This window comes from Belonocnema kinseyi, chromosome 2 (genome assembly GCF_010883055.1).
Source record: "Belonocnema kinseyi isolate 2016_QV_RU_SX_M_011 chromosome 2, B_treatae_v1, whole genome shotgun sequence".
Lineage (NCBI taxonomy): Eukaryota > Metazoa > Arthropoda > Insecta > Hymenoptera > Cynipidae > Belonocnema > Belonocnema kinseyi.
This window is the reverse complement of record NC_046658.1, coordinates 175,814,963-175,833,779: the sequence shown is the minus strand read 5'-3', so window position 1 is coordinate 175,833,779 and position 18,817 is coordinate 175,814,963. Positions and strand designations below refer to the sequence as shown.

The 18,817-nt window shown below is 22.4% G+C and overlaps 1 protein-coding gene across 2 annotated transcripts in view; it reads right to left on the bottom strand.

The window, feature by feature from the left end:
* Positions 1-9,027, bottom strand: part of LOC117166871 (zinc finger matrin-type protein CG9776) — a 43,695-nt gene extending 34,668 nt beyond the window's left edge. Inside the window, exons 1-2 of one of the 2 annotated variants that reach the window (XM_033351283.1) lie at positions 8,862-9,027; positions 1,677-1,979 (exon numbers count right to left, since the gene is read on the bottom strand). In XM_033351283.1, the coding sequence (XP_033207174.1) occupies positions 1,677-1,955 (279 nt within the window). In that variant the 5' untranslated portion in view covers positions 1,956-1,979; positions 8,862-9,027. The remainder of the gene's footprint in view (positions 1-1,676; positions 1,980-8,861) is intronic. The other variant, XM_033351284.1, reaches the window with a different exon arrangement.
* Between the last annotated feature and the right edge of the window lie 9,790 nt (positions 9,028-18,817).

Genomic DNA, 18,817 nt, shown 5'->3' with positions numbered 1-18,817 from the left:
AAAAAAATATTGAATTTCCTTTAAAAAAATATTTTATTTTGTCTTAACACGAAGTCAATTTTCTAGAAAGATGCTTGAATTTTCAACCTAAAAATACGAATTTTCAACTAAAAAGTTGAATTTTTATACAAGAAATATGATATTTCTACCAAAATTAAAATTTGACACTTATAAAATGTAAACTAGTAACACTTTTTAACTGAATTTTTAAAAATAAAATGAAAATTAATTGTCAAATTTAGAATTTTCAACTTTTATAAATTGTAGAATTCAAATATTCAGATTCAATTCGAAAATTATAAATTTTGGATTATTATTTTGGATAAATACCAGCTTTAACTCAAAATTGGTTAAAAATTGAAAATTCCTTCTTCAAATCCGGAATTTTAATCCTTTTCGAAAATTTTCCGTTTCAACTGCAAACTAGAATTTTTCATTAAAATTCCCTGTTCCTATTCATAATTTTAATTTTTTTCGAAAACATACTGTTTCAACTTGAAATTATAATTAATTCTTTTAAATAAATTCCTTTTCCAGCTAGAAATTTATTTAAATTTTTTAAAATATCCTCCTTCAATTCAGAATTTTGTTCCTTTTCGAAAATTTCCAGTATAAGCTCGGTATTTTTTTTAATTTAAAAATTCCCGGGTTTCAAGTCAAAATTATTATTATTATTATTATTATTCTGGATAAATTATAGCTCCAACTAGAAATTTGTGAAAAAAATTCTATTCCCCTGTTTCAATTAGAAGTTAAATTATTTTTATTTTAAATAGTTTAAAACTCCTTAAAATGCTTCGAAATTGTCTTTCAAAATTTTTAAACATCTACATGCTGTTTTACATTTTTTCCAATTTTCTTTTTTATTCGGCCAAATTAAAGAAATTTTCCTCAAATCTTCCAAATTTATTTTCGAGAATGTTGTAAATCGTTATTAATCTTTTTAAATATTCTCTTAAAATAAGTTTACTAAAATAAAAAAATAAAATCATGTTCCATTTTCTTCCGAGAGTTTTTTTATTCTTCTGAAACCTGTTAAAAATTCTTAAAAAGCTTCTAAATTTTTTGTTCGAAATCTGTCAAAAACTATACTCTTGTTTTAAATTAACCCCGTTATTTATACATCAAAATTCAAAAATTTGAATTACAGTCAAAATTACTAAATTCAAAAGAAACAGTCAGATATTTTTTAATATTAAGTAACTGCTCTTTTTCTTCATTAAAAAATCGCAAATTGCATGGTTTAAAAATGGAATCTTTTAGAGTTAAATTACATTTGAAATTTAATAAAAGCCTTTGACTTTAAACATATTATTTTTAATTATAAACATATTTAATGTTTTAATCCTGAAATAAAATTCAATTTAAAAAAATCAATTATTAATTTAAATTCACAGTTGATAAACTAAAAACTCTTTTTATCAAAAATCTTTGAGTTTAAACGCTGCTAATTTTTAATTGTTTAAGTCTTTAAAACTGAAATTTAAAATTCTCATTTTTAAATTTATGATATCGTAATTGTCAAAGATAACAATTTAAATAATTACTCCTTGGTCAAAGATTCATAATTCTCGTTCAAAATTTTTGGTTTTTAAAAATATTTTTTTTTTTTGTAAAAAATTAATTTTTTAAGTGAAAATTTAACGATTTTGTTGATAAATTGTTATTTTAAATACCTGGTACTGAACCGGAGGGGCATAGCCCGCAGGCGTTGTAGAAGGCGCTGTGGTTTGAGTTTGAGGGGCAGCAGACGCTTTGTTCCATTCTTGAGGCCTGGCTGTCTCTTTTCTTCTCCTGTCTCTCGAAGAAGAGCGAGATCGTCGATCCCTAGATCTGGATCTCCGATACCTAGATCGCCTCGGAGAAGGAGATCTGTCATATTTCCGTGACCTTCGTCTACGAGCGTCATCGGAATCCTCACTCGGACTCCTTTTACGTCTCGAATCTGTTTCCATGTCTTCTCCTTTTGATCAACTTTCCTGACAAATTGAGTTTTAAAAAAAATCATCAAAATACCGCTTTTCTATCGAAAAAAAGCATCTTATTTTCGATCAAAAAAAAAAAAAGGAAGAGGAAATTTGAGTTGATTAATTTTTAGTTTATATTTTTTCAAATGATGAAGTAAAATTGCAAATTCCTTGTTAAAATACGGAATTTTAATCCTTTTCGAAAATTTTCCGTTTCAAATACGAACTAGAATTTTTCTTTAAAATTCCCTGTTCCAATTCATAATTTTAATTCATAATTAAGAATTGTACTTTTCTTTCATAAATTCCAGTTTCAATTCAGAATCGGTTCAAAATTGAAAATTCCTGATTCTGATTAAAATCAACTCAGAATTTGTTAAAATTTGAAAATTCCTTTTTAAAATCTGGAATTTTAATACTATTCGAAAATTTTCCGTTTCAACTAAGTATTCGATTTTTGTTGTTGTTGTAAAATCCTCTGTTCCAATTCATAATTTTAATTTCTTTCCTTTTCGAAAATTTTCCGTTTCAAATACGAACTAGAATTTTTCTTTAAAATTCCCTGTTCCAATTCATAATATTAATTCATAATTAAGAATTGTACTTTTCCTTCATAAATTCCAGTTTTAAGTCAAAATTGGTTAAAAATTGAAAATTCCTTGTTAAAATCCGGAATTATAATCCTTTTCGAAAATTTTCCGTTTCAACTACCAACTCGAATTTTTCTTTAAAATTCACTGTTCCAATTCATAATTTTAATTTTTTTTGAAAATATCCCGTTTCAACTTAGAATTATAATTAATTCTTTTTTTAAATTCCCTTTTCCAGCTCGGTATTTATTTAAATTTTTTAATTCCATGTTCCAAAGCAAATTATAATTCTTTTGGATAAATACCAGTTTCAACTCAGAATTTGTTAAAATTTGAAAATTCCTTTTTAAAATCTGGAATTTTAATACTATTCGAAAATTTTCCGTTTCAACTAAGTATTCGATTTTTTTGTTGTTGTAAAATCCTCTGTTCCAATTCATAATTTTAATTTCTTTCCTTTTCGAAAATTTTCCGTTTCAAATACGAACTCGAATTTTTCTTTAAAATTACCTGTTCCAATTCATAATTTTAATTTTGTGCGAAAATACCTCGTTTCCACTGAGGCTTATAATTTTGCTTTTAAAAACTCAATTTTGCATTAGGAATTCTAATTGGTTAAAAATTGAAAATTCCTGGTTAAAATCCGGAATTTTAATCCTTTTCGAAAATTTTCCATTTCAACTACGAACTAGAATTTTTCTTTAAAATGCCCTGTTTCAATTCATAATTTTAATTCATAATTAAGAATTGCAATTCTCCTTGACAAATTCCACTTTTAAGTCAAAATTGGTTAAAAATTGAAAATTCCTTGTTAAAATCCGGAATTATAATCCTTTTCAAAAATTTTCCGTTTAACTACAAACTACAATTTTTTTTTTTAATTCTCTGTTCCAATTCATAATTTTAATTTATTTTCGAAAATATTCCGTTTCAGCTTAGAATTATAATTAATTCTTTTTTTAAATTCCCTTTTCCAGCTCGGAATTTATTTAAATTTTTTAATTTCCTGTTCCAAAGCAAAGTATAATTATTTTGGATAAATACCAGTTTCAACTCAGAATTGGTTAAAATTTGAAAATTCCTTTTTAAAATCCGGAATTTTAATCCTTTTCGAAAATATTCCGTTTCAACTAAGTATTCGATTTTTTTTTTGTAAAATCCTCTATTCCAATTCATAATTTTAATATCTTTCCTTTTCGAAAATTTTCTGTTTCACATAAGAACAAAAAATTCGAGTTCGTATTTGAAACGGAAAATTTTCGAAAAGGAAAACTTAAATTGCTTGATAAATTCTAGTTTCAACTCAGATTTGGTTAAAATTTGAAAATTCCTTGTTAAAATCCGGAATTTTAATACTATTCGAAAATTTTCCGTTTCAACTAAGTATTCGATTTTTTTTTGTAAAATCCTCTGTTCCAATTCATAATTTTAATTTTTTTCCTTTTCGAAAATTTTCTGTTTCACATAAGAACTCAAAATTCGAGTTCGTATTTGAAACGGAAAATTTTCGAAAAGGAAAACTTAAATTGCTTGATAAATTCTAGTTTCAAGTCAGAATTGGTTAAAATTTGAAAATTCCTTGTTAAAATCCGGAATTATAATCCTTTTCAGAAATTTTCTGTTTAAATACAAACTACAATTTTTTTTTAATTCTCTGTTCCAATTCATAATTTTAATTTATTTTATTTTCGAAAATATCCCGTTTCAACTTAGAATTATAATCAATTCTTTTTTTAAATTCCCTTTTCCAGCTCGGAATTTATTTAAATTTTTTAATTTCCTGTTCCAAAGCAAAGTATAATTATTTTGGATAAATACCAGTTTCAACTCAGAATTGGTTAAAATTTGAAAATTCCTTTTTAAAATCCGGAATTTTAATCCTTTTCAAAAATTTTCTGTTTAACTACAAACTACAATTTTTTTTTAATTCACTGTTCCAATTCATAATTTTAATTTATTTTCAAAAATATCCCGTTTCAACTTAGAATTATAATTAATTCTTTTTTAATTTCCTGTTCCAAAGCAAATTATAATTATTTTGGATAAATACCAGTTTCAACTCAGAATTGGTTAAAATTTGAAAATTCCTTTTTAAAATCCGGAATTTTAATACTATTCGAAAATTTTCCGTTTCACATAAGTACTCAAAATTCGAGTTCGTATTTGAAACGGAAAATTTTCGAAAAGGAAAAATTAAATTGCTTGATAAATTCTAGTTTCAACTCAGAATTGGTTAAAATTTGAAAATTCCTTGTTAAAATCCGGAATTATAATCCTTTTCAAAAATTTTCTGTTTAACTACAAACTACAATTTTTTTTAAATTCTGTGTTCCAATCCATAATTTTAATTTATTTTCGAAAATATCCCATTTCAACTTAGAATTATAATTAATTCTTTTTTTTTTTAATCCCCTTTTCTAGCTCGGAATTTATTAAAATTTTTTTATTTCCTGCTCCAAAGCAAATTATAATTCTTTCAGATAAATACTAGTTTCAACTCAGAATTGGTTAAAATTTGAAAATTCCCTTTTAAAATTCGGAATTTTAATACTATTCGAAAATTTTCCGTTTCAACTAAGTATTGGATTTTTTTGGAAAATCCTTTGTTTCAATTCATAATTTTAATTTCTTTCCTTTTCGAAAATTTTCCGTTTCACATAAGAACTCAAAATTCGAGTTCGTATTTGAAACGGAAAATTTTCGAAAAGGAAAGAAATTAAAAAAATTAAATTCCTTGATAAATTCCAGTTTTAACTCAGAATCGGTTAAAAATTGAAAATTGACTTTTAAAATCCGGAATTTTAATCCTTTTCGAAAATTTTCCGTTTCAACTACCAACTCGAATTTTTCGTCGAAAATACCCCGTTTCAATTTATAATTATAATTCATTTTTTTTAAAAATTCCCTTTTTCAGCTCGGAATTTATTTAAATTTTTTAATTTCCTGTTCCAAAGCAAATTATAATTCTTTTGGATAAATACCAGTTTCAACTCGAATCTGCCTCAATGCCTTCCCTTTTTGCTCAACTTTCCTGGTAGATTAAGTTCAAAAAAATCAAAATACTGCTTTTCTGTCGCAAAAATCATCTTATTTTCGATAAAAAAAAGAGGAAATTTTATTTTATTAATTTTTAGTTTATATTTTTTCAAAAAATGAAGTAATAGTTAATTTTCATGAAGGAGATTAAATTCGAAAATTTTTTTTTTTCCAAAACAGCTCAATTTTGTACCAAGACATTAAATTTTGCAGCAAATTATTTAATTTTCAAGCCAAAATAGTAACATTTTCAACAAAGAAAAATATTTTTCTATCAAAAAGACGAATTTTCAACAAATTACGTACATTTTAAACGAAATAATTAAACAGTGCATGTGATGTCAAAAGAATTAATTTTCAATGCCAATTGAAACAATTTAATAGAAAACTGTACAAAGGGATTGAAAATTTATGTATTCTCTTAAACATTCGGTTTTCTGGGAGAATATAAATTTTCTTGATTAAAAATGGTTTCATGAAAATCCAATTTTGTATTCGAAACTAAATTCTTTGATAGAAAATTCAACTGTTTTGTAAGAAAACTCATATGGTTGGATAAAAAATTCAACAAGTTAGTAGACAATTAAACTATTTTATTGAAAATTCATATTTTTCTGTAAAATTCTAATTTTTTATTTTTTATTATTAATTATAATTTTTTCGTAAAAATGAAACTGGTTAAAAATTAATCTGAGCCTTGAAAATCAATTTTTGAAAATGAAAACTTAAATGTTTTGTAGAAAATCAAATTGTTTTATTTTTTTTTTAGAAAAATTGTACGTTTCAATTGAAAATTTATATATTTTGTTGAAATTTTCTGTTTTTTAGTAAAATCAAAATGTTTTTTTTATTCGCATTTTTGATTTAAAAATTCAACAATTTGGTAAAAAATGTAAGTATTTTCTTGAAAATTCGTATTTTCTCGTAGAATATCAATTTTTTAATCAAAAATGCAACGGTCAATCTAAAAATTCAACTGTTTTTTTAGTTAAATTTTTTATTGAAAACTTCACCGCTTTGTAGAAAATAAAACTATTTTTTTAAATAGAAAATTCGTATTTTTAAATAGAAGATTCAAAAATTTAGTAGAAAATTTACCGATTTGGTTGAAAATTTAATTTTATGGTAGAAAATTCGTATTTTAGGCTTAAAAATTCAACAATATAGGAGGAAATTAAACTATCTGGTTGAAAATGTATGTGCTTTGTTGAAAATTCGTCTTTTCTGGTAGAATATCAATGTTTTAAATTAAAAATACAAACATCTAGTTAAAAATTCCACTGTTTCTCGAAAATAATTTTTTTTGGTAATAAAAACTTACCTACTTTGTAGAAATTTCAACTGTTTTTTTTTTTTTTTTTTTACAAAAATCGTATTTTTGTATAGAAAATTAACAAAATGTGGTTAAAAATTGACCTGTTTCGATGTAAAATTAAATTTATTGTTAAAAATGTAACTGTTTTGCAGAAAATTTAATTATTTAGTTAAAAATTCATATTTTTGGCTCGTAAATTCATCAAATTTGGTAGAAAATCGAAGTATTTAGTTGAAAATTTAACTGCATTGCAGAAAATTTGTACCTTTGGCGGAAAAATTCAACAATTTGGTTGAAAATTCATCTTTTTCCTAGAAAACTCGTCTTTTCAGGTAGAAGTTTAATTTTTGTTAAATTGAAATGCAAATGGTTAAAAATTATTCTGAGCCTTGAAAATAAATTTTTTTAAATGAAAACTTAACTATGAAAAAAAAATTTTTTTTTTAGAAAAATCGTATTTTTGAACTGAAAATTTATGTATTTTGTTGAAAATTCGTGTTTTCCAGTAAAATATTATTTTTTGTTTGTTAAAAATGGTACTATTTGATTACAAATTATTTTTTCTTAGTTAAGGATTCAAATAATTTGTTAGTTAAATCAAAATGATTTTTTAGTCGTATTTTTGACTAAAAAATTCAACAATTTGGTAGAAAATTCGTATTTTTCAGTAGAATATAAATTTTTTTATTAAAAATACAAATGTCTCGTTAAAAATTCAACTGTTTCTTGAAAATAATTTTTTTTTATTGAAAATTTAACGGCTTTGTAGAAAATTCAAAAATTTTTTAAAGGCAAATCGTATTTGTTTTTATATAAAATTACAAAAATTAATATAAAATTTAAATATCTGGTTCAAAAATTATGTATTTTGTTAAAAATCGGTATTTTTTATAAAATATCAGTTTTTTAATTAGAAATGCAACTGTCTGGTTAAAAATTGACCTGTTTCGGTTGAAAATTAAATTTATTATTAAAAATTTATGTATTTTCTTGAAGATTACTCTTTTGTGATAGAATATCAATTTTTACAAATAAAAATGCATCTCTAGTTACAAATTAATTTTTTTTTCTTACAAACTTAAAAGTTGTTTAGAAAATTCAACTGTTTATTCAAAATGAAAATCGTATTTTTCATCAAAAATTAAAAAATTTCTTACAAAATTTTTCGTTTAGAGAAATAATCTTCTGTGTGGAAAATTTATCTTATTTTTTGAAAATTAAAATACTTGATTAAAAACTCAACTATTTATTTATAATATTTAAAAAATGCAACTATTTATTAGGAAGATTAAAAAATTCAACTATTTATAAAGAAATTCATCCGTTTTGGTTAAACTCTGACTTACAAAGAAAATCTTTTGTTTAAAATATTAATTATTAGTTAAAAACTGCGAGAAAATAGTATATTTAGTGTCATTTTTTTCGAAATCACAACTCAAAAATTGTAAATTTTGTAAAGATTCAGAGGCCTGAAACGGTTTTGAGGTTATGATGAAAAAATATCTTTTCAATGACTGGAGCTTTCGAGGGTGATTCATTAATTTTCCAACTCGGGGACTTATCAGGCGATATTAAAAACAAGAATAAAAAATTTGTCAAAGAATTAGCCACAAAAAATGATCATTTTAAGAGAATAAATTGATAATGAACCACAGCTTGATCCTATCAGGAAACCGGTGCGGTTTTATTTTTATTTAAGAAACAAGTCTACAATGGCGGAATATACCTACTTCGCGAAAATGTCAGAAAAAGGTCACACTGTTCAATTTCCTCGACACAGTATAAATAAAACATTCTACATTAGAATTTCATGAAGCAAATTTATGTAAGAGGAAATCTCTTATCGGCTGTTTTGAATCTACTGATAAAAAATAAGATGCGGCCATTACTGAAGACTCAATAATCTCGAGAACCACAAAGTTTGCTAACATTTTTGTTTTGGATCAAACTTACCGTCAATACGTTGTGAGGAAGTTCACTTAAGTACCGATTGTTTTCTTCATTAAAGAATTACATTATTAAACGCAGGAGGCTACAATCTTGATTACAATTATCGCATTTTTTACACTTTTTCGGTAGAAGCCGATTAAAATGCGATGCAAAATGGGGGCATGTAGAACTCATGGAAGACGGAAAAGGAAACTATCGAATTATTCGACCCTAACCTCAATGTTTCGAGACTTCTCTCGCTTGACTCGTTGTGTGGGTATAATCGATTAGAGCGCGGCATATTCAAATTTAAGATGACAGTCGTTATTTAAATGCAAATTTATTTTAATATTTGTTTGAAATTTTTCTTAACGAATTTACTTATAATATGAAGAGACTAAAGTAATACTGCAATTGCAAAGAATATTGGTAATATTTTACTCTAAATAAAGTACTAGATATTAAGAGACTAAAGTTTTACTAATATTGAAAATAAAAATACGGCATTTAAAATAAATTATTTAGATAGAGAGTAAATAATTCTGTTGAATTTTAATTCTATCAAATCTTTTTTGGTTCATCTCTTTTGGTTAAAAATTGTACTATTTAGTTCATTTCATTACTTTGTTGAAAGTTTAATTATTTTTCGTATAGAAAAGTCATTATTTGACTTTTTGAAAATTAATTTTTTTGTTGAAAGTTTATTCTTTTTATTTAAAAGTGTACTATTATATTTCAGGTTCATAATTTATCACTCTTGATTGAATTTTCTGCTATTTGTTACAATTGTAATTATTTTTTTGAAAATCCAACTAATTCCTTGAAAATCATGTTTTTTGGTTGAAAGCTTATTCTTATTATTTGGAAATTCTATATTATATTTTTTGTTCAAAATATTCTTTTTTTTTTTAATTCAGTTGTTTGGTTGAAAATGTAATTATTTTATTGAAATTCAAATAAGTTTAAAAAAAAGCATATTTTTTTGTCAATAATAAATGCTGTACTAAAGATTCGTCTTTTTATTAAGAAATTTCGTTCTTTGACATAGAAAATTCATCTTTTAGTATAGGAGTCATTATTTTTTCTTTTTTACTTAATTTTTTTGTAGTCGAGAGAATTTTTTTGTATTTTGAAAGTGTACCACTATATTTTGGGTTCATAATTGATCTCTCGTGGTTAAAAGTTCTACTATTTAATTGGAAATTTAGTTATTTTGTTGAAAATTCAACTATTTCATCAAAAATCGTAGTTTTTGGTTAAAAGCTTATTCTTATTATCTGGAAATCCCACTTTTATTTTTTTGGTTCAAAATAATCTTTTTTTTTTTAATTCTACTATTTGGTTAAAAATTTAATTATTTTATTGAAACTTCAACAATTTTTTTGAATTCATATTTTTCATTCGAAAATTCAAACTTTTTATTTAGCATTTGTCTTTTTATACTGAAAATTTGTACTTTTGAACCAAAAATTCATCTTTTAGCACATAAAAGTCATCATTTTTGTTTGAAAATTAAGTTTTTTGTTTAAAGTGAATTCTTTTTAATGGAAAATTTTACTATTATAGTTTTGATTCATAATTTATCTCTCCTGGATGAAAATTATATTGTTTGGTTGAAAATTAAATTATTGTGTTAAAAATTGATCTATTTCATTAAAAATCATGTTTTTGTGTTTAAAAGTTTATTCACATTGTTTGAAAATTCCACTACCATATTTTGTTTCAAAATATTCTTTTTTTTTGTAAAAAAATCTGCTGTTTGGTTATTAATTAAATTATTTTATTGAAAATTTAACTTTTTTTTAAATTCATATTTTGTGCTTGAAAATTTAAATGTTTTATTTATTTAACATTCGTCTTTTAATGCAGAAAATTTGTTCTTTTTAATAACAAATCTACCTTTTAATATAAACAAAATCATTATATTTTTTGAAAATTAATTATTTTGTTGAAAGTGGAACTATTTCATTAAAAATCATGTTTTTAAAAATAAAAGTTTATTCTTATTATTTAAAAATTGTACTATTAGGTTTTTTTTTTACAAATAATCTATTTTTTGTAAAAAAATCTACTGTTTGGTCAAAAATTAAATTATTTTGTTTATAATTCAACTATTTTTTGAAAAAGTCATCTTTTTGGGTCGATAGTTTAAATTCTTTGTTTAAAATTCGTCTTTTTATACAGAAAATTTATTATGTTGAATTGAAAATTTAGTTTTTAATATAGAAAATAGATGTTTTTTTAAATTTCCTTTTCTGTTACAAGTTAATTTTTGTTTTGCAAAAGTGTAATATTATATTTTAGGTTTATAACTGATCTCTCTTGATAAAATGTTCTGCTATTTGTTAAAAATTATATTATTTTTGTGAAAAATTCAACTATTTTATTAAAAATAAAGTTTTTGAGTTAAAAGTTTATTCTCATTATTTAAAAATGCCAATACTATATTTTTGGTTGAAAATATTTTTTTCTTTCTGTTAAAAATTATACTTCTATTTGGTTTATAATTAAATTATTTTATTGGAAATCAAACCATTTTTTTTAAAGCCATCTTCAATGGTCAATAATTCAAATGTTTTATTTAAAATTCATTATTTTTGTATGCTGAAAATTTGTTATTTTGAATCGAAAATCTATTTTTTAATATGTATAGAGATCTTTTGTTTCATTAATTTTTTGTTGTTGAAGGGTCATTGTTTTTTATTTGAAAATTGTACTTTTTTATTTTTGAATCATAATTTATCTCTCTTGATAAAATGTTCTGCTATTTGCTACAAATTTAATTTCTTTTTCAATTTTCAACTATTCTCTTGAAAATAATGTCTTTTTGTTACAAGTTTATTCTTATTATTTGCAAATTCTGTATTATAGTTTTGGTGTACAATAATTTAATTTTTGTTTTTGTCAACAATTCTGTTTAGTTAAAAATTCAACCTTTTTTTTAATTTTTAATTTTTGGTCGATAATTCAAATGTTTTGTTTAAGATTAATCTTTTCATGCAGAAAATTTGTTATTTGGAATATAAATTCTATTTTTTTAATATAGAAATGTGATCTTTTTTAAAAAGTTCTTTTCTTTTGTTAAAAATATATACTTTTTATTTACAAAGTGTACTATTATATTTTAGGTTCCTAATTCATCGCTCTTGAATGAATGTTCTGCACTTTGTTACAAATTTATTTATTTTTTTGAAAATTCAACTATTTTCTCAAAAATCATGTTTTTTGGTTACAAGTTTATTATTATTATTATTATTATTCAGAAATTCTATATTTTTTCCAAAAGAATTTTATTTTCCTTTTGCAAAAAAGCTTTTCTTCGGTTAAAATTGTTATTATTTTATTGAAAATTCAACTATGTTTTAAGAAAGCCATATTTTTTGGTCAAAAATTCAAATGTTGTACTTATGATTCGTGTTTTTATACAGAAAAATCGTTTTTAAAAATAAAAAATTCATCTTTGAGTATAGGAGTTATCATTCTTTTTGTTAAATTAATGTTGTTGTTATGAGAATTCTTTTTGCTTAAAACAAGTAATATTATATTTTTGGATTATAATTTAACCCTCTTGTTAAAAGTTCTACTATTTTGTTTGAAAATTTAATTATTTTGTTAAAAATGCAACTATCTCATTAAAAATCATGTTTTTTTGGTCAAAAGGTTATTATTATTATTTGAAAATCATACGATTATATATTTGTTTCAAAATGACATTTTTTTGGTAAAAATTCTTCTATTTAATTTAAAATGAAATTATTTTATTGAAAATTCAACAATTTGTTTGAGAAATTCTTTTTATTGGAAAAGTCTACTAATATATTTTCGATTCATAACTTATCTCTCTGGGTTAACAATTCTACTATTTACTTTAAAATGTAATTATTTTGTTGAAAGTAAATTCTTTTTATTTGAAAACTGTAATTTTATGTTCATAATTTCTCTTTCTTGGTTAAATTCTACTATTTGATTGAAATTTTAATTCTTTTTTACACAGTTCAACTATATCATTAAAAATGTTGTGTTTGGGTTCAAAATAATAATTTTGTTGGAAAAAATCTACTATTAGGTTGAAAATTTAACTATTTTTTGAAAAAGTAATCTTTTTTGGTCAATAATACAAATATTTTGTTCAGCATTTTTCTTTTTATACAGAAAAATTGTTATTTTGAATCGAAAATCCATCTTTTAATATAGAAAATACATGATTTTGTTTAAAAATTTATTTGTTGGTTAAAAGTTATTTCTTTCTATTTGAAAATTGTACTATTATATTTTTTATTCATAATTCATCTTAATTTTTTTTTAAAGTACAAAATAATTATTTTATTAAAAATTTCATTACTTTACTAAAAATTGAACTATTTTTTTTAAAGTAATCTTTTGGCCGAAAATTTAACTGTTTCGTCTAACATTTGTCTTTTTGAATTGAATTTTTTTTAATTTTAGGTTTAGTTTTCTGAATTTCAAATTTATCTTTTGATAGAAAAGTAATATTTTTACATTCTCACTAAAAACGTATAATATTTGTCTTAATATGGATCCCCTCCCGCTCAGATTTCGACAAATTTACATTTTTTGAATTTCATGAAAAATCGAAAATTTTAATTTGATAGTACATAAAAATAATCAAAAATTCGATTTTGCGGTCAATCATTGAAGGATACGAAAAAATACGACGAAAAAAAAATTTTGCACTTAGAATGATTTACAAATTTTTTGTTGATAACATTGAAAATTAAGAAATATTACATTTTTGGAAAAACGACACAAGATTTGAAAAAATTTAATTTAAAAAAGTTATCCGGACAAAGGAGATCAAAAATATCAGAAAAAAATTTGTGTACTTTAAAAAAACTACACATATGTTATTAAAAATTTTTTGATAGGGATTCTTAGTTTTTATTTTAATCTAGGAAAATAGCGCTAACAGTAAAAAAATTCAATTTTTGGGAATTCGACGAAAGTTACAACAAAAATTCATAAACAAAATTTGTACACCCAAAAAAGATCTATAAAGTTTTCATTTTTCATTATCTGATTAAACCCGTAAAAAATGTACTTTTTGAAAAGACGACACAATCTACGCAGATTCAACTGTTTGATTGAACATTTGTCCCTTTGGATTAAAAATTCATGTCTTGATTAAAAAGTGATGTTTTTTGGTTAAAAGTTTATTCTTTTTATTTAAAAATTCTACTGATTGGTTGAAAATTTAATGATTTTATTTAAAAAATTTCTATTTTCTTGAAAAATCATCTCTTTTGTTTAAAATTCAACCGTTTTGTTAAATATTTGTTTTTGTGAATGGATAGTTCGCCCTTTCTGATTGAAAATTCCTCTTTCAGTAGAAAAATCCATTTTTTTAAAACAAATTTATCTTTGTAGGTTGATAATAATTTAACTATTTGGTTAAAAATGTAATTTTTTTGTTGCTAATTCGTCTTATTCGCTTAAAAATTAAGATATTTAGTTATCAATGTAACTATTTGGTTAAAAATTAAAATATTCGCTTAAAAATTTATCTTTCTTGGTGGAAACTAAACTTTTTCATAAAAAGTTGATCTTTTCGGGTTTAAGTGCGAATTTTTTTCAATGAATTTTGCAATTAATGTTCTAATTCTCGTGAAACTTTAATTTTGGAAAAATGCAAGGATTTTCAAAAAAATTATTCAATATTTATTCCAAAAAGACAAATTATTTAGAAAAAAAGTTGAATTATAAGCCCAAAAATATTAATTTCAACAAAAAAGTTTAATTCTCGACTAAATAGTTTAATTTTCTAACAAATCATTGAATTTTCAAGCAAAAAATATCAACTTTCAACTTGAAAATATTAATTTTTAACTAAGTGGTTAATTTTTTAAAGAAAAAAAAATGTTCATCCAGAAATGACTTAGTTTAATTGTAAGTTAAAAAAATGTATTTTCAAATCAACAAGAAGTCTCATTAAAATTAACAAAGTAGTTTAAATTTTTATGAAAATGATGACTTTTTAACATCATAGTTGCATTTTCAAGAAAATAGTTAATTTTTTAACGAAATGATATAATTTTTTAATAAATGAGATGAATTCTGAACCAAAATTATAATAGTAGCCTTTAAAAAAAAGAACTTTTACCTAAATATATAGTTGGGTTTCAAGAAAATAATTAAATTTTCAACCAAATGATAGAATTTTAACAAAAATAAAATTAGGAAACGAAAAAATATATAAATAGGGAACGTCAAATATAATTTTTTTAATGGTTTAATTTTTAGCCAAAAAAGTCTCGATAAGGATTTAATAATCCACTTAAAGTTAAATTTTTTATGATAGGTACATCATATGATTGTTTTTAAACAAATTTTTTTCATCTGAGCCATTTTTATTTCATTTTTTTGTAAATTATTTAAGAAACTTATTTTTTTTTAAATGCATCTGTTTAATAAAAAAATATAGAAAATCGTATAGTTTTGCTAATTTTTAAAACAAATTCAATAGTTAAATCGAAATCTTAGCATTGTTTCTTTCAAGTTAGTTCTTATTTTTAAAATATTTTTTATTGTTCTAAACAACTCACAATGATAATAAAAATTAATTACTATAATTATAACAATATTAACCAAATTATAATATCATGAGTAAATGGTACTTTCTTAATTCTTAGGCTTAATTCATAAATATGAAGAGTTATTTTTTTAGTTGTGTATTTTTTGTTTAAAGAATGTGCAAATTTTTAAAATAAAAACTTAGAAAAACCTTCTTTTTGCTTTTTTTAAATAATTTTTATTACTTTCTCCATATTCCTATATATTTTTATTTGATTCTGATTGTTAAAACAATCCCATTTAAAACAAAAACAAATGTTGATAAATAAATAACAATTGAACATTTCTAAATTTAAGAAAAATTTGAAAAAGTTTAAAAATAATTAGAAACTTAAAAAAATGTCAAAAAATTAAAAAAAAATGTAGATTTTTTTAAATTTCAAAAAAAAAAAATTAGAACCTTTTTAAGCAATTTGAAAGGTTTCAAAATAATAAAAAAGTTTATTAAGATTCCTTAAAAAAATTGAAATAAAGTTTTAATGTTGAAAAATTAATTTCAAGAGGATATTTTAAAAAATTCTCTAAGATTTCTAAACCTATAACAATAAAAAATCTTGAAGATTAATTTTTTATAATTTCGAAGGATTTATTAAAAGCTTTAGAAAAAATTCGAATTATTTCAAACGATATTGAGAGGGTTTGAACAAATTAGAAGTTTTTAAATATTCCAAAAAATTTAAAATAACATGTAGATTTTTAAATATTTTAAAATAAAATTTGGTAGCTTTTCAGGTATTTTAAAAGTTTTCGAGATTTCGTGAATTGAACGATTACGCTGCAACCCGACGTACAGCACTGTACGTCGCACAGTCGGAAATAAACGTTTTCAGTTCAAAATAACGTACTGTCCACAAGTATTGACCGATTTGGAAAGAGAATTTTGGAAGAAACTTTTAAGAGAGTTTTCGGATCTGAATTTTAAATAATTCTTTCAATTTTTTTTATAAATAAATGAATATGACGAAAAAAATGGCAATTTTTTCTATTTGACGTCCTTGGTGCTCGTCAATAACATGAAAAATATTTAAATCGCCAAAGTTTTATAGAGTAACATTAGTTGCAGATATTTTAATATTACATAGTAAACCAAAAAATTTTTAAAAAGAAATTATTTGTTGAGAATTTTATGTTTTTCTTTTTAGGATTATATTTCAAGAAATATGGATAAAAACAATATAATGGTAAAGAAATTTCTTCTTGAGATTATTATTGTTAATATTAAAAACAAATTCAATAAACAAATGCAGTTATTAGCCATGTTTTAACAGAAAAATTAGTTTTTTCGATGTGATTTTTTGTTTATTTGGAACTTTATAATAATGTTAGAAAAATTCCTAATTTGTTGATTAACTTTAGGATAGCTTTAAACAAATTTAATAAACAAATGAATTATTCGGGCATTTGCCGGCAGAAAAAATTCGTTTTTTTTTAAATGCCAGTCCTTTCAGTTCGGAACTTCATGACAATTTCAGCAACATGTATAAATAGTTGATAAATTTTATGATTTTTTTAAACAAATTTAAAAAACAAATGCAAAGATATTTGTCTACAGAAAAAATTTTTTTTGTATGAAAAATTTTTAAATTAGGAAATTCATGATAATTTAAAAAAAAATGCATAATTTTCGATCAATTTTATAGTTTTTTAAAATCTATTTTACTATGCAAATGCTTTATTGAGGCATCTGTCGAGAGAAATTTTATTTTTTATGTCAGTATTTTTAATTGGGAAATTAATGATAATTTCATTAACACTCATACTTAGCTGATTAATTCTATGAGGTTCTAAACAAAATTAATAAGCATAATTTGTACATTTGTCGACGAAAAAGTTTTTTTTTTAAATTTAATTTTTTCAGTTTAAGTTTCTCATTACTTTTATTGTCTCAATGAGACTGCAGCTTCGGGGATAATGCATTTTTTATTAATTATTTTTTAATATAAAGTTTATGGACATATTATGAATTTTGCTGAAATTATCATTGAATTTTCCCATTAAAAAGACTGACATCGAAAAAAAAGATTTTTTCCGTCGACAGATGCCCTAATAATGCATTTGTTTATTAAAATTTGTTTTAAAAGTCATAAAATGTATCAATTTATCCGGAATGTTGCTGAATTTATAATGAAAATCCCACTTGAAAAATCTGACAACGAGAAAAAAAATAATTTTTTAGTCGACAGATGCCCCAATAATGTAATTGTTTATTTAAATTGTTTGAAAAATCATAAATTTGATCAACTAATTACTATTTTTTTTCTCAAGTTTATTTAATTTGTGAAAAAAATCATAAGATTCATGAATTAATTATTCATGTTCCTGAAATCGAAAAACTGTCATCGAAAAAAATGAATTTCTCTGTCAAAAAATGGCTGAATAATGCATTCGTTTATTGAATTTATTTATAACAATAATTCTTGCTGACAAAAAATTTAAATTATGGAAAATCGTAAAAAACATTCTTTCAACAAATAATAAGAAAAAAAAAAGAATTTTCCTTCTGACAGATACCCTAATTTGTGTATAAAATTTTTTTTTAAAACAATTATAAAATTGATAAAAAAAGTATGAATTTTTTCTGAAATTATCATGAAGTTATTAATTTTAAAAAATGTCATCAAAAAAAAATATTTTTCCTTTCCGCAAATGCGTTATCTATGCATTGCTTTGATTAATTTCTTTGAAAAATCATAAAATTAATCAAGAAATTATTTTTTCCAAAATTCACATGAGTTCAGAATTTTAAAAATTGACATCGAAAAAACTAAGTTTTCTGTCAAAAAATGCCTAATTAATGCGTTTGTTTCTAATATTAACAATAATAACATCAAGAAGAAATTTCTTCATCATTTAATGTTTTTTATCCAAAATCTTACAATGCAACTTAAACAATCGTAAAATTATGGAAAATCGTAAAAAATTCTTTCTTATAAGATTAAAAAAAAATTGTGTTTCAAATCGGTTAATATTTGTGGCCTGTACATTATTTTGAACCAAAAGTCGTTTTGTCCCACTGTGCGTCGGGTTGCCACAGAATGTATTGTTAAAGAAACTTATTTTTCTTTAAACTCAACTGTTTAATAAAAAACGCTACAAAATCTTACTTTTTTTTCTATTTTTTTTTTAACAAATTCAATAGTTAAATGGAAACCTAATTCTTAGGTTTTTCAAGATAATTCTTATTTTTTAAATATTTTTTATTGTTCTAAACAATTTACAATGATAATAAAAATTATTCATTATAATTACAACAATAATAACAAAATTTTAATATGATGAATTAATGGTACTTTCTTAATTCTTCGACCTAATTCATGAATATAAAGTGTAATTTTTTTTAATTGTGTATTTATTCTATAAACAATATGCAAATTTTAACAATAAAAACGTAG